Raw genomic sequence first — 14,765 nt, 5'->3', positions numbered from 1 at the left:
TACTAAATAAGACAATTTCTATCATTGTCTTTGGTAACTACAAGGCCAAGATGGGTTCATTGCTACATATAGAGTATGTTCAAGCTTTTGTTTCTTTATACTCAGAAGGCAGGGAGATTACTAGGCCCTGTTTAAGGCTAACAAGCCCATGAGTGTGTGGGGAAATTCTACACTATGGTAAAATACATGCAACCATATGTAGCAACATATTCTAAGCTAGTAATAATCTTAGCTATCCAGGGCAGAAATTAGTTTGATGCTTCTTGTAGCATCCTGATCTTGTTCAACTCTGAACAAATTTCACTGTAAATTATGATAATAATGCTGATGTGAGTGGAGTATAAATAATTAGAAAAGGTTCTTTAAACAAATCCAGACAGTGTTAACAAGTACCAATTTTAGCCTTGGTTCTGAAATGAACCTTCCGTTTTTCCTTGAAAATTTCATCTAACTTTACTGGATCATAAGCTTTGAAAAAAGACATTTGTATGTGATGTCAATTTAATTGTCTCCTGAACTCTGTGTGTGTGTGTGTGTGTGTGTGTGTGTGTGTGTGTGTGTGTGTATTTTACTAGAAATCATGCCTATGGCCCCAGGCATGCTAGAAGTGCTCTACTACTGAGCTGTCCTCAAACCTCTTAGTGCAATAATCTCTCAACAGCTTAAGCGTAAAGCTGTCTTTTAATGCTACCAAGTAACTACCATTGCTAAATAATTTTGTTTTTCCTAAAAATATGTTCATAAGCTTTGTTTTTCTGGGAATTATCTTAAGACGACTTATAAAAATAAAGTTATTACCAGTGCCCCAACCTCATGTATATGAGTGGTCAGCACACAAAATGTGTTGTCTCCAGTCTATCTTCTCCGGTTCCTATGTTCCTTGTCCACGGGAGTTCTGTTCCATTCCTCATCGTACTATTTAGAAGTTTCATCCATGACAACACTCAGTTAAATCTAAGTGATGAGAGCTGGCAAGGCAATTTCCAAATTTTCTAATCTGAGGCTGAAAGCTTTTTATAATCCACATTTCCTGCATATTTATTCTCTCTCTCTTCTTCTCTCTCTCTCTGCAAACGACATTCCATTGCTCCACTGAAAACCTTTGTCCTTTCACCCTCCAAACCAAACCAGTCTACTATCAGTTCCTCTTCATTTAGTAAACCTGTTCCTTCTTTCTCCAAGACCACTTGTCTGTTTGTTTGGATTGCTGCTGCTTTTATTTCCATGGCAAAAACATTGAATGCTTGTAACTGGTCTCCCTGCCTCGTTTTCCTTCAAAATCCATCTTCTCTGTATGTTTCAACAGTGCTTTTTCTCCTATGTAATAATCACTGCCACAATGAGACCATTTTCTTGGCACCTCATTGATTACAGAGCCAGATCAAGAGGCCAGACTAGGACTTTGCAGTGCCTTTCTAGCTTGGCCTTGCTGTGCAGGTACCAATTGCATTTCAATATTTATTTTTAGCACATTTATGGTTCTTGCATCTTGGATCATTTAGCTGCTTTCGCATTTTTTGAAAAAAGTATTATCCCCAGTGGGATATAAACTCCCTAAAGGTAAAGATTTTATCTCACTACTGTATACTTTGTGCACAATACAGGTGTTCCAAAGTAGGGTGAAAAATTGTTAGTCAGTCAATATATTATTTCAAAGTTATGTTCCAAAACTATCTTTGTAATGCAGCTTCCTCTTTCTTATTATCAGCAAGGTGATTGCTCTTTCCTTAGTGATTATATTTGCCCATGTCTATTTACTTGAGTATCTTGATGACAAAAATTCTCTTATTCACTCTAAATGACCATCATGACACCAAGTAATTGTAGGTAACCATGAGTACATGGGTAAATAGTGAATCCATGACTGATAAAATAGGTAAAGAAGAAAGCAAAGAGCTGAAGTAGCCTGGGATCCCTCTCTCTCTCTCTCATACACACACACACACACACACACACACACACACGCACACCACTGCCATTACTACCACCACCACACCAGGCTCGTAAGGAATGACACAAAAATTACCCTCCACTATCAAAATGTTTCAAGGATTCTTCTTGGTAAGCTATAGCTGTTAAGCTAGTGAGTTGTTGCCTTTAATTCACCTTTGTAAAACATAGTTTAAAAAAGACAGTCTGGATCATAAAATAGGTAGGTTGTAAATCTACCAATTTGAGATTTTTATAATAGGAATGCTGATTTTTGACCTTTCATGAGCTTCTGCTTTTATTACTAAAAGGGATCTACTCTTTATCATAAAAATCCTATGATTTATTGATATTTTATATTTTATAACGTACTAGGAATCTCAGCAAAAATAAAGGGTTTCCTCAGTGGAGTTTCAGATGTGTCTGTGAGGTGAGAGGCAGGCAGAAGAGAAATGGTAACTTGCTTCATTCCTGAGACTTCTCTTTAGATATAATGTATATTGCCACACTTAGATTTGGATGTTCCCATTTCTAGAGTCTACAAGGTAGTGACCACTAGCTCTTCTAATGAGATGGCCAATGGAAACCAGTAACTATCTTGCTGTTTGTTAAAGCCTTTGTAATCAGTGTGCCTCAGGTTTGATAGAGCCCCAAAGCCTGGATGGTGTTCTATTAGCCCCAAAATTCCTTTAGAAAGAAAACTGGAAAATTAAAAATGTAAAATAACACATAAGAACTAGACACCTCAAGCATGTAATTGTATATTTATTTCTCTTTTTAAAGAACACTCCTTAATGTAATTCAATATACAAACTTGGTTTCACAGAATTATAATCCACTATATAGCACAAAGATAACCCAGATTGTGTGTGTGTGCACACATGTGTGCGTGCGTGTACACATGTTGCTGTATCACTCCCTCTGTACTTCCAGACCTACAAAGAATCTTTCCATCTTTGACACACATCAAAAGCCATTCTGAAATGTCAAATACAAAAAGCATCATCTTTCCAAAAGTTTCTCTTCCATGAAAACTCCTCTTCTCCATTCCCCCTGAGACAGCCAGGAGCGTGACACTTTACCCCATTCAAAAGGGTAAGGGGACTTCTCCTAACGCTGGTGTTCACCCTGTTACCTTGTGGACAGGCCGGTGGGAAGGGTCCGGGAGCGGGTCGCCGCCCCCTTCCTGGCTTCCACATTCAGCCTTCAGAGTCCAAGCCCAACCCCTCCATGCATCCTTAGTTACAGTTGCCACCCTGTGCTTCAAGAACCAAGGAGATTGCTAACCTCAGGTCTTCTCCATGGGCAGCGCACGGCACTGCCTGCCAAGCCACCGGGCCGGCCGATAACCAAGCTCTACCACAGTCCCATGTGCTCTGTCACTTTGATTTCTAAAGACACCCTAGCATAGGTCTGTGGCAACCTAGTGTCCAATTGAGTTACATAAAATTGTACCAGTGATGCACTTGTACATATTTACATGGGGTGGAATGTTTTCCCATATTTTAGATGAGTATATAGATCAACATGTTCACGTAAGACCAAATACTTTTAATATTATTTATAACTGATTTATAAAGCTTTGAAAAAACTCACAATAGCACATTGTTTACTTTAATGCTGTACGGTACTATCAGTTTAAAATCACAATCAGCACTTAAGTTATAGTCAATCCAGCAAACAATAGACAAAAAAATTTACAAGAACATCCTTTATCTTTTTTTTCTTGTAACTAATGCATAAGTGCATAATAAGATACTCTAGTTTAAATATCTTGTTTACAATGTACATTTTTGTTCTAGTTACGCAACAGTAAATCCCATGCTTCACATAGAAAAGCAATCCACAACATTAAGAAAAAATGTATAATTTATGAAACAAAGTAAATAAATATTAGTATTACAGAATCAGAGCTGTACATAAAAGCTGTTCAGTTTTTATCATATAAAAATATGTTTTAGTGCAACCTCACATATATATTGATGCTGTTTTGCTTTACATCATTTCGATCCAAGTGTCCAAAAAAGGAAAGAAATTACATTTATTACAAAGCAGATACACAAATTCTAAAATATGTACAAAGTACTGCTAAAAAATGCTTATAAGAATATAAGCAAAGTAAAGAAAAGGCACAAACATCTGTACAATTTTAAAAGTACCAGACCCAATAGGTTAATTTCAAATTTTGTTTTGGTCAGGCTCATGATGACGTGTTAATTTCCCTAATTCTTTTGAAATAACAAAAGTATATATAAGAGCAAACTACCGTAACTTAGGACAGGCATGCTATAAACTTGATTACCTCTATTCCTAGAAAAACAAAAACAGAAAGAGGGGGAAATGTGGAAAATGAAAGTTCCCATGCATCTTCCATCAAGGTAGCTGACTCTTCTCTGAAGGTCCCTTGCCTTCCTCTGTGCTTGAAGGAAATTCCTCACTTCTGTCAAAGTCTGATGGGCCCTGGTCCACACAACTCTGACTGTAAAACGTGGGGGGAGCTAATGCAGTCTGGGATGTACCAAAGTTGTCCTTTTCAGCATCATGCAAGTCAGGGTGGGAGGCTGAGGTACCGGGTTGACCTGGCTCAGGCCCACTAAAGTGTCTAATGCTAGCGTGTGCACTTTCCAAGGGTTTCTGGAGGGGATCGGGCGCCCGGGCTGGCTGATCGGCCCCCAGCAGGGCTGCCTCTTCTGTGCCAATCCGGAGAGAGGCAATGGCTTTTGTACAAGTCTGGATGTTTTCTTCCTGTTCCCTCTCTGTCGAATTTAGGCTATCTTCCGAAGTGCTCTGCTTCATCAATAGCCGAGGAGAGGAGGAAGTGGTGGGCAGACCCGATGCCGACAGAATGTGAGGGGCTCGCTTCTCCCGCTGCCTGGAGAGAGCATAGGGGTCCTTCAGGAAGGGCTCCCCTAGCCCTCCTCCTTTCCTCTCCTCGGAGCCCTCCACGGGCAGAGGCAAGGTGGGTGGAGGATGTAAACCAGAAAGGGCGGGCGGCATGGAGTGAACCATTTGGATCCCACCAACTGGCACCATGGGGATAGGAGCTCGCACTTGTTGTTGAGAGTGAAGTGGAAGATGACTGAAGACATAGTCAGTAGGACCCTCAGGGAAAAGGCTGGAGCCTGGATGTTCATAAGCACCTTCTTGGTCTCCATAGAGACTGAAGTAAGGAACCTGAGGTAATCCTCTTCTTAAGTTCTGTACAGGAAAAGAGAGAGCACAAGATTCAGATCCAATGGTGCTTCCTGCTGAGTCGAGTGACTTCATGCTCACTAACTCAACTGGCAAGAGTTAGCTAGGCAGAGTAGCTACCTAGCCCTATCGCAACTTTCCACTTCTTGGATCAGAAGGGGTCTCCTAGTTGCATCTTCTAATCTCGAAATGAGGGTGTCACTCTTGCTGTTTTTAAACAGCAAGATAATAACTCAGTGGATTTGCTATTGGAGACACATCATAGGATGTATGGTCTTCATAAGAGAAAGAGAAGACAACAATGGATAGACAAAAACAAACAAACAACAAAACACCTAACCCAAAATATTAACAAACATTAGTGATGTTAGAGATGCGGAAAGCGGATGGGAGGGGTGACATTGATCAAAATGCATTGTACTCACAAACTGACATGGTCAATGGAAAGTACCTAAAAATAATGATAAAAATAACGCTAATAATGGAGTTTTAAATTCAAAAGACACTGGTCTAAATGTCCAATTCAAAAAGCAAGTTTTTCATCAAATCACAAACCAAGCCCAATTAAATCTTATTCCAGTAGTCTCTTCCTAAGAAAACTATCTGTCTGAGTAGTTTTTAACAGAACATTTGCATTTAGCTTGCTAACTAGGAAACTAAGATAATTGGGTCTTGATTCTTCTGTTGATATTATTTTCACTTCAATATTTTCTTGGAATTCATGAATTAAGAATATTTCAACATGCCAGGCACTGGTGGCTTGAGCCTGTAATCCTAGCTACTTAGGAGGCTGAGATCTAAGGATCATTGTTCAAAGCCAGCCTAGGCAAGAAAGTCCATCTCCAACTAACCAACAAAAAGCTAGATGTGGAGCTGTGGCACAAGTGGTAGGGCACTAGTCTTGAGCAGAAAAGCTCAGAGACAGTACCCAGGCCCTGAGTCCAAGCCGTAGTACCAGCAAATAAAGAAACAACCAAGCAAATACACACTTGAGCTGGAGGTGTGACTAGCACACACAGGCCCTGAGTTTAAACCCTAGTACTGAGGGGAGGAAAAAAAAAAAAGTTTAAAATCTGGAGCCAAAAGTACAGATCTTCTTACTTCAGTCCTGAAAATGGAGAACTTACCATCTATGTATGTTTCTGTAGCAAAATTCAACTATCTTGTCAGATTAGTGGGTTTTAAGGGTATCTAATCTTACCTCATATGGATCACTAAATAAAGAACTTGTTTGTTTGGTTTGGGAACTTAGATAAAATCTTCTCAACTATGGTAGCAATCCAGGAGAAAGACAAAACTATTCTAATTCATTTCCAAGATGTTTCTGTTTTAAAATTCAAGCAATACTCTATACCCTTAAGCATTCATCTAGCTTTATTTAGACCGGAGTCCGGCTCAGGAACTATAAATTATGTATTATCTCTATTACTGTGTGCCATGCTTGGCATTTACTCTGCTCTGGGCTACACTATATTCAAACTGAAGGAAAAAAGAGATTTATTCTGGAAATACGTATGAAATGGTATAATCACCAGGATGTCATAAGCTAGGGAAGGTGTGAATTTTGAATGTATTAGGAAGAATCAATTAAATGTCTCATACACACAAAATCTTTCTCATATTTGCTCTGGTTCAGAAAAGGGCATTCTATCACACTCTATTTAAGGCAAAAGAACTGTCGTGCGTATGACTCCAATCTTTGAAGATAATGAAGTGAATTTTCTCTTAATCACATTTATCAAAATTTCAAGTTTAAAAAATATGGCATGGCCATCTTTTCCATTTTACTTCTGACTGTAATTTTGAGACATCTCTTGCATATAACTCATCAGAAAGTATATCTCAGGGGTGGGGGAGGGGGGAGGGAGAGCTGGGGGAAGGGAGAACTGGGGGAGGGAGAACTAAAGAAGGGATGGGCGGAAGCCAATGGGAGACATGTACCATTACAGAAAATCACTTGAGATCCTTGATGCTGGGTTGCAAGTGGAGTGTTGAATACACTGAATATGTCCTAAAGCTATTCATCTTTTCAACAGTCTATCAGTAAGGGAGCTTTGGGGGCAGCATGCAAAAGGAGGGGTGATGGATCTGTGTTTAGTCACTGGTGGGGCATTACTAAGCTTGAAACCAGCCCTGTCCTGGGAGTGCTAGCAGCAAAGACAGTCCACTCCAGCATTCACTGCTGGGAGTGATGAATGGCTAATTCTTTCAGGGACAGATATGTGCACAGCCCACCTCACTGGCTGCCAGAATTTTGTAAACTGTGACCAAGGGGTGAAGTGACTTGTCCATGATCACACAGACAATCTCCATCCTGCTCAGGGGCAATCCAAACTTGTCTCTTTTATGGAAGAGAAAATGAAAGACAAGTCTAGCTTTTACTTTTTCCTATTTATGAAAGTAGAAATGTATTTGTTTGCTTGTTTTTAAAGACAAGACTAGAAACTCTATGTTATTTCATCTTTACGCCTGAGACAAACATGGTACATCTTCAAAAATTATCAGGCAACAGTGCCTCATTGCTGTAATTCTAGCCACTCAATCTAAGTATCATGGTTCAAAGCCAGCCCAGACATGAAAGTCTGGAGAGTCTTACTTCCAGTTATCCACTAAGAAGCTAGAAGATGAGCTGTGGCTCAAGTTGTAGAGCTAGCCTTAAGTGGAAAAGCTAAGGCAGTGTCCAGATCCTGAGTTCAAGCCCTTATACTTACATTTTAAAAAAAATCATGTAATGAACACTCTAATTATCTATCTTGAAATAAAAACCAATTAGAAGGTATAGAGCAGAAATGACAGTGATGTAGGAAATGCAGTGACACATATTGTCTCTAAACCCACTCCCTGGACCCTGTGTCCAGACTAAGTTAGAAAATCCAGTTATCACATCACCACCCTGTGAGTTCTCCATCAGAGACAAACAAAAAGACAAAACACTGCTATCAGGAATTCTCAGAAAGGATTATTGGTAATATTATTCCATTTTGATAGGTTCATACATTATTAGAGAGGGTAAAATCTTCATGTGACATAATCAACCAGGAGAAATATCTCTTGGGGCATTGTTAAGTCTAGTCTGTTGACACAGGCATGTATCTATTTTGCCCCGACCTCACAATGGCATGAGAAAACGTAATGTGGGAACTGCTTGGAACCTAAATTCCTATTGATGAACAATTCTCAGATCTCTTCTCTCATGTCACAAGAACAAAGTAACAGGTGATAGATTCTCCAAAAAGAATGATATTGAGGAAGAGACTTAAGACTTCATCAATGGTAAAATATAAAAGTCTAGCCAGGCGCCAGTGGTTCATGCCTGTAATCCTGGCTACTCAGGAGGCTGAGATCTGAGGATCACGGTTCAAAGCCAGCCGGGGCAGGAAAGTCTTATCTCCAATAAATCATTAGAAAACTGGAAGTGGTGCTGTGGCTCAAGTGGTAGTGCGCTCGCTTTGAGCTGAAGAGCACAGGAATAGCGCCCAAGCCCAGAGTTCAAACCCTACGACCAACCCCCCCCCCCAAAAAAATATATATATACAAATATGCCTATCAAATATACAGCTGCCTAGATATTTTAAAACAACGTAATAGAACTAAACAGCAAAATTAAAAAGAAAACTGGAGCAAACTCAGTTACTAATCAAACCAATCTCTTTTTTGACAACAAAATTCTAAGAACATTTCCAAGAATTAGATGAATCCCTTTAAATCTGCTCCTTCCGTTGCCTAATGTGATTATGAGTTATCATTTTTACCACAGCGTGGCTGTATTCATGGCTTTGCTTTTATGAGTTACTTGACTGAATATGCTCTAGCACCTCACACAGGCCAGTCCCAGTCCACTGGGCCAATGCTAGCATGAGATGTGCAGGGAGAACAGGCTGGGGTTGGGCTCATGCACCTGTGTCTCTACAAGGAAAAGGATTTGACGCTCATCCCAGCGCTGCAGTCATACAACTGGAAGGATTTATGGCTCTCTATTCAAGCTGCAGCGGCAGAGATTGCAGAAGATCTCGCCTTTCAACTTTTCTAGGACACAAAAATCTTACAGAAATGTTTTTCTTTCTCTTAGCTTATTAATTTGTTAGATTTGCAGATAAGATGTGTCTGGATTGGTGCTCATGTCTCTGTAGGATCTGCGCTACCCAGGGTTGGGGTGGGCATTGGAGGTGTTAGAAAACAGCAGGGAGCCTTCCTACAGTTTAGAATGACAGCCAGAGCCTATGATTCTAGGTGGTGGAAGGAGATGGCAGGGAGGAAGGGGCTACCAAGACTTAGACAGGACTGAGCTAGGAGCTAGCCATGCTTACGATGGCTGGCAAGGATACTGCTAAAGAATCCAGGGCACTGAGAGTACAAGAAGAAATGAAGACCAGGAAACCAAAAACCAAGTCAAGCACAAACTCCTAAGCTCTCACACTCCGCCTGTGCTAAGTTCCTGCCTTACTTTTGCGAATCCTCCACCAACAGAGATGCAACAATAGTCTGCTGTGTCAGAGCAGAAGAGGGGCTTTTCTATGGACTTGCATTAAACCTTTGGCTTCCAAATAACTCATGCTCATCTGCTGTCATCTTAGTGTATAATGAAGATGTGCACTAGAAATCTTGGAATGTTGTCCCCTGGCTCTCTTTCAGCAAGGGTACCAGCTTCACATGTCCATTCTCTCACAGCCAGTGCATTTTAAAATATAGTTATTTTACATTTTAATTTTAAATATACAGTGAGTGCATTTTTCAGCAAGAAGCTTTGGACTCCTCTCTTGGAGAAGAGTATGTGTCAGCGATACCTAACACTCTGTGTCTCTGCAATCAGGCATTCCAGTAGCTCCATTTTTGTTAGTCACATAAAGCCCAATGTTTATAATTAGTTAAGCTTCAAAGGCTTCACCTGTTCCCAACTGGAAGCATGCTACTGCTCTGCCACGATGTTACTCTGGGAGTAATGCCACAGCTGTGCTACTGACAACAGCATGCAATATAAATGTCTGCTATTTTCAGCCAGCAAGTTCACTCCTCCCCTACCTCCAGGTTATAATGCGTACCACAGCAATGTGTTATTAAGAGGCTCCAGTGAGCTGCAGCTTATACAGGAAGAGAGAGTGAGGGATACTTACAGGAGGCCCCAATACAATTGGTTCTGCTTGCAAATACTGCCCCATGGATAATGGTGGGTTGTGGTATAAAGCCCTTCTGGGAGACGGTGCTCTTATGGTAGTCATGTATCTTCTCTCTCTTCTGGGAGAGAGGTCTCTTCTCACTGTGATGTCTTTCCCAGGAGACAATGGCCTCCTGGGAGACAAATGCCTTCTCGGGGAAGCATCCCTCTGAGACATCTCTCTCCTCAGTGCAGCTTCCTTTCTTGGTGACAGATGTCTCATGGGTGACAGCTCTCGTCGAGGTGATAGATGTCTTCGAGGTGACAAATCTCCTTTGGGTATCAGATACCTCTTTGGCGAATTATCTCGACAGGGAGAAGAATCATATCCAGGTGAGGAATGGCGGCTCGAGGGGGAGAAGTCCCTCGGGGAAGAGCTGGGCTCTGAAGATAGCATGCCTTCCTCATCCATGACGCTGGGGATGTCCAACCTGTCTTTGTCTGGTTCCGAATCTGTACTTTTGCTCTGGAATAACCTCTGGTATTCTGTCATCTGAGTATCTTCACACGAGTCACTGGGTGTCATGAGCTGAGTAACCTGAATACTTGGCAGAGTCACCAAATAGCTGATCAAGGAAGAATGTCCCAGGGAACTGTCAGAAGGAACTCCATGGGGTACGGTGCCAACATTCACAGGCAAGGAGGAGAATCTGGGAGGCTGAGGACTGGTACTTCTCGATCTTGTTTTTGGTGTCAAATCTCCCTGGTCATCAAAGTCATCATCATCTTCATCATCGTCATCATTATCATCTCCGTCTTCACCATCCGATTCCTCAGCATCTGAGAACTGGTGGTCAGTTGAAATGCTGGACATACTATGCTTCTCAGCTGCTTTGTGCAAATCTTCCATATTTTCTAAAACAAGCATATAAGACAAGACAGATCAAGATCCAAAAGCTTTCCTTACCCAGGCTCAGTTATACCTCTGATTTCAGATAGTTTTGATGGGGTACATGCATTGCTTCTAATGTTTCTATGTATGTGTTTGGATTCATCCTTGCCCTACAGTAAGGACTTCAGAGTAGGACCTTAATGCTCAAATATTACTTTACCCATAGAAAACCCCCAACAAGTGATAATACTTTACTTATTTGATTGTATAGGAGTTTGCTTTGTGCTGGCTAGGAAGGCACTCTCCCATTTGAGACCTTTTGGATCTTCCTTGATCCTCCTGATCTCTCTGCCTCCTGCATAGCTAGGATTATTTCAAGTGTGAGCCATTGCACATGCTTCCAATTTACTTTTGACATGAAGTTTGTAATTAAATGAAATGCTGTCAGTTTTTTTAAATAGCTACATTTCTTTTTTCACTGTGCCACAAATCTCCCCACACATGGCAAAGAGGTAAGAGAGCCCGAGGGTGACACACCTGCTTCCTCAGTTTCTGTATCATCCACCGATGTCATCGATACTCCCAACTCCAGGCATTTTTTCATGTGTGCTTTAGATTTCATATGTTTTGTTAGGTTTCCTAAAACACAGAACCAGAAAAGAGAGAAATTGATTGGTTATCAAATGGTGAAGACTGTTCCAAATCCAACAACGAAGTGAACAAATTTGGAATAACATAGATGTCTTGTTATCGATTACATCTGGTTTCTAAATCTTGAGTTTTCTTTCTCACAATAGAGCAGTAGAAATCTACAATCACATCATTTCAAAAGTAGCAAGACAGGCTATCTTAGCCTTTCTGTCCCCAGAGGGCCCTAATAACTTTCCAAAAGGTCAGACTGGCAGAACAAAGCAACACAGGCTGGGTCACACACCTCAGAGAAATTTCATAATGAAATAATCTTATTGTGCCCAATGAATTCTAGACCTTCTGTCATTGATCATATAAAGATTAATCTACAAGGATCCTCACTGGTCAGAAGAAAAATTACACCAACTAATGTGAGAGCCAACCTTGTAAATGAATCGAAAGATCCACACAAATTCTATCTAAGCTAATTACTCATAGGGGGTAATATTTCCGTTATTCAACATGTGTGTATTGGGAATATGGACTCTAACTTACAATAGCAATTTCTAAAATTCTAAAGCAGCAAGATTGCCTTTTTGGTGTATAGATTATGAGAAAATTTGAAAATACTAGTATAATCATCCTTACTCCTTGGAAGGAGAATAGGAAAAGAAGGAAGAAAAGAGGAGAGTGAACAAAAGAAGAAAAGTAGAAGAGGAGGAGGAGGACAAACAGAAGGAGGAGAAAGAGAAGAAGGTGAAGAAAGATATTTTACTGCCCTTATGATTCTGAGACGCATGCACATGCTCACAGTCTCACAGAGTAAAATCTCAGAATAAATTTTTCTTGCTAAAACTCCAGGATGATATATTAGAGGTAGGTTTAATTCAATTTTCTAAAATATGTCTTAAAATGGGGCTGGGAAGGTGGCTCAGTGGTAGTGCATGCATGAGACCCTGGGTTTGATTCCTCAGCACCAAGTAAGCAGAAAAAGCAAGAGGTGGAGCTGTGGCTCAAGTGGTAGAGCACTAGCCTTGAGCTGAAGAGCTGAGGGAAGCGCCCAGGCCCAGAGTTCAGGTCTCACGACTGAAAAAAAAAAAGTCTAAAAATCTATCTTCTTCTGGTTTTATACAACTATTACAACTATATCCCCCATGAACTCATATGCACAGGAAGATCTATCATTTCTTATTTCTGTGAATTTGCCTTGTGTTCTAAAATAAAGGTTTTTATTTTCTTATCTCCTAGGGAACCACTCAGTAAACATATAAAAGTCACAATTGTGCAAAAGTGGAAGGTATTTAAAGGATCATATGCAAACCCTTTCTACCTTTTTTTGTTGCTCTAATTGACGTATGCATGTTATATAAATACCTTTCTAATAAAGAAATGACAGCTATGTGGAAATGCTGTATGTTTACATTTCTGTCACATCAATACAAAAATTTAGGATCTGGAGCTATAAAACAGATATACATTTCTCTAGTGTGTTATTTCATCTGGTATTTATCTGACTTCATGGTGGCAGATTACTTGACATTCAAATTAAAAGTTAAGACATTGGAACTGGTGAGAGGTTGGTGAGGGATGTCCACAGAATCCAGTAGATCAGATGGAAAACACATTTTTCTATACAAAAGTCAAACACCCTCGAATGCACTACTGTCTGAATTTTAGAACATCAGACTTAGTGAACTATATTATGGTTTGATGATAGAAATATAACTGAAGCAACTTTTGAGGTAACATATTTTTATATAAATTAGCCTGTTAAAAAATAGACCTTAAAATGTGAAAATGATAAAATGTCATTTCTGGGTATGCCTAGTTCTGAAGATTAACAGTTGTGGCCTTAGAGTAAGGAATTGTCTCTGTGCTGATAAATACTCAGAACAGAAGCTATCTGATTTCTATGCATAATTAATGCACCTGTGAATGGATGGCGGGCCCACCTGGGAGTCTGTGGATCTCTACATTATTTATAAGTTTGAAACTGACCATGAGCACAGGACTTCTCCCCAGCTGCTGCCCTGTTTTACTACTGCTCTGTATGCACTGTCTTCCTGCAGTCTTAATACTGATGCAAATATTATCTAGACCACATAACATTTCCAACATGAAGTAATGGTTATCCAGGCAATTCTTAGCCACTTCCTTTGGAGACAACTAGCCTGGCTCTACATCTATAGCTCTTAATTAGTCATAAAAGGAGCCTTGCAGTCTCACATAACATCCTTTGATCACCACTGACATGAGGGAGGGAAAAAAATTTCATGGAGTCACATTGACACAAACAACATTATCTTACTGTTTTTATGTTTGTTTTATGTTGTGGTTTTTTTATGGTGGGAGGGGAGTACTTGGATTTGAACAAAGGGCCTCATGTTCCCTAGACAAGTGTTCCATTACTTGAGCCATGCCCTCAATTCCTCTTGCTTTACTTGTCTTTCATATAGGGTCTTAGGCTTTTTGCTTTGATTGGCCTGGGACCTCAATCCTTCTACCTTTGCCTCCCATATAGCTGGAATTACAGGCATGAATCACCATGCCCAGCTTAGTCTTTGAGGTAAGATCCCATCTTTTTTCCCCCGAAACTAATGAGGCACCATGACCTTCCTATCTCTGCCTCTGAAGTAGCCTGGATTACAATTGTAAGTTATTGCCTGGTCAAAACCATCTTACTATTGATTAAAGTGAGTTACAAAGTAGTGTTCAGAATATTAAATAGTCATAGAAAAAGTATTTTTCCTCTAACCCCCCCATACTGTACCTTTCGTTTTGAAGGCAAAGTTACATAACTTGCATACATAAGGCCGAACATCTGTATGCGTGCGTATGTGTTTTTTCAGCATGCTTGGTTTCTTACAGCGAATCCCACATTCTTCACAAATATACTTTCCTCGCCCACGTCCTCTCACATATACATAATCTTCGTTTGATTTATACCTGTTTTGAAAAGAGGCAATCCAGTATGGTTTCAAATACTCTTAGCATGTTGTATGCACCAAGCCCAAAGCTAATCATTGCATG

The 14,765-nt window shown here is 40.2% G+C and overlaps 1 protein-coding gene across 1 annotated transcript in view; it reads right to left on the bottom strand.

Annotated features, from left to right (window-relative positions):
• Window positions 1-2,674: 2,674 nt before the first annotated feature.
• Window positions 2,675-14,765, bottom strand: part of Hivep2 (HIVEP zinc finger 2) — a 181,098-nt gene continuing 169,007 nt past the window's right edge. Inside the window, exons 9-12 of the mRNA XM_070010544.1 lie at window positions 14,506-14,681; window positions 11,643-11,744; window positions 10,233-11,128; window positions 2,675-5,127 (exon numbers count right to left, since the gene is read on the bottom strand). Of these exons, the coding sequence (XP_069866645.1) occupies window positions 4,303-5,127; window positions 10,233-11,128; window positions 11,643-11,744; window positions 14,506-14,681 (1,999 nt within the window). The 3' untranslated portion in view covers window positions 2,675-4,302. The remainder of the gene's footprint in view (window positions 5,128-10,232; window positions 11,129-11,642; window positions 11,745-14,505; window positions 14,682-14,765) is intronic.

The sequence above is a fragment of the Dipodomys merriami genome, unplaced genomic scaffold, assembly GCF_024711535.1.
Source record: "Dipodomys merriami isolate MVZ:Mamm:240054 unplaced genomic scaffold, mDipMer1.0.p SCAF_8, whole genome shotgun sequence".
In the NCBI taxonomy this organism is placed as follows: domain Eukaryota; kingdom Metazoa; phylum Chordata; class Mammalia; order Rodentia; family Heteromyidae; genus Dipodomys; species Dipodomys merriami.
Note: the sequence above shows the minus strand (reverse complement) of the source record. Positions and strands in the feature narration are given on the sequence as shown.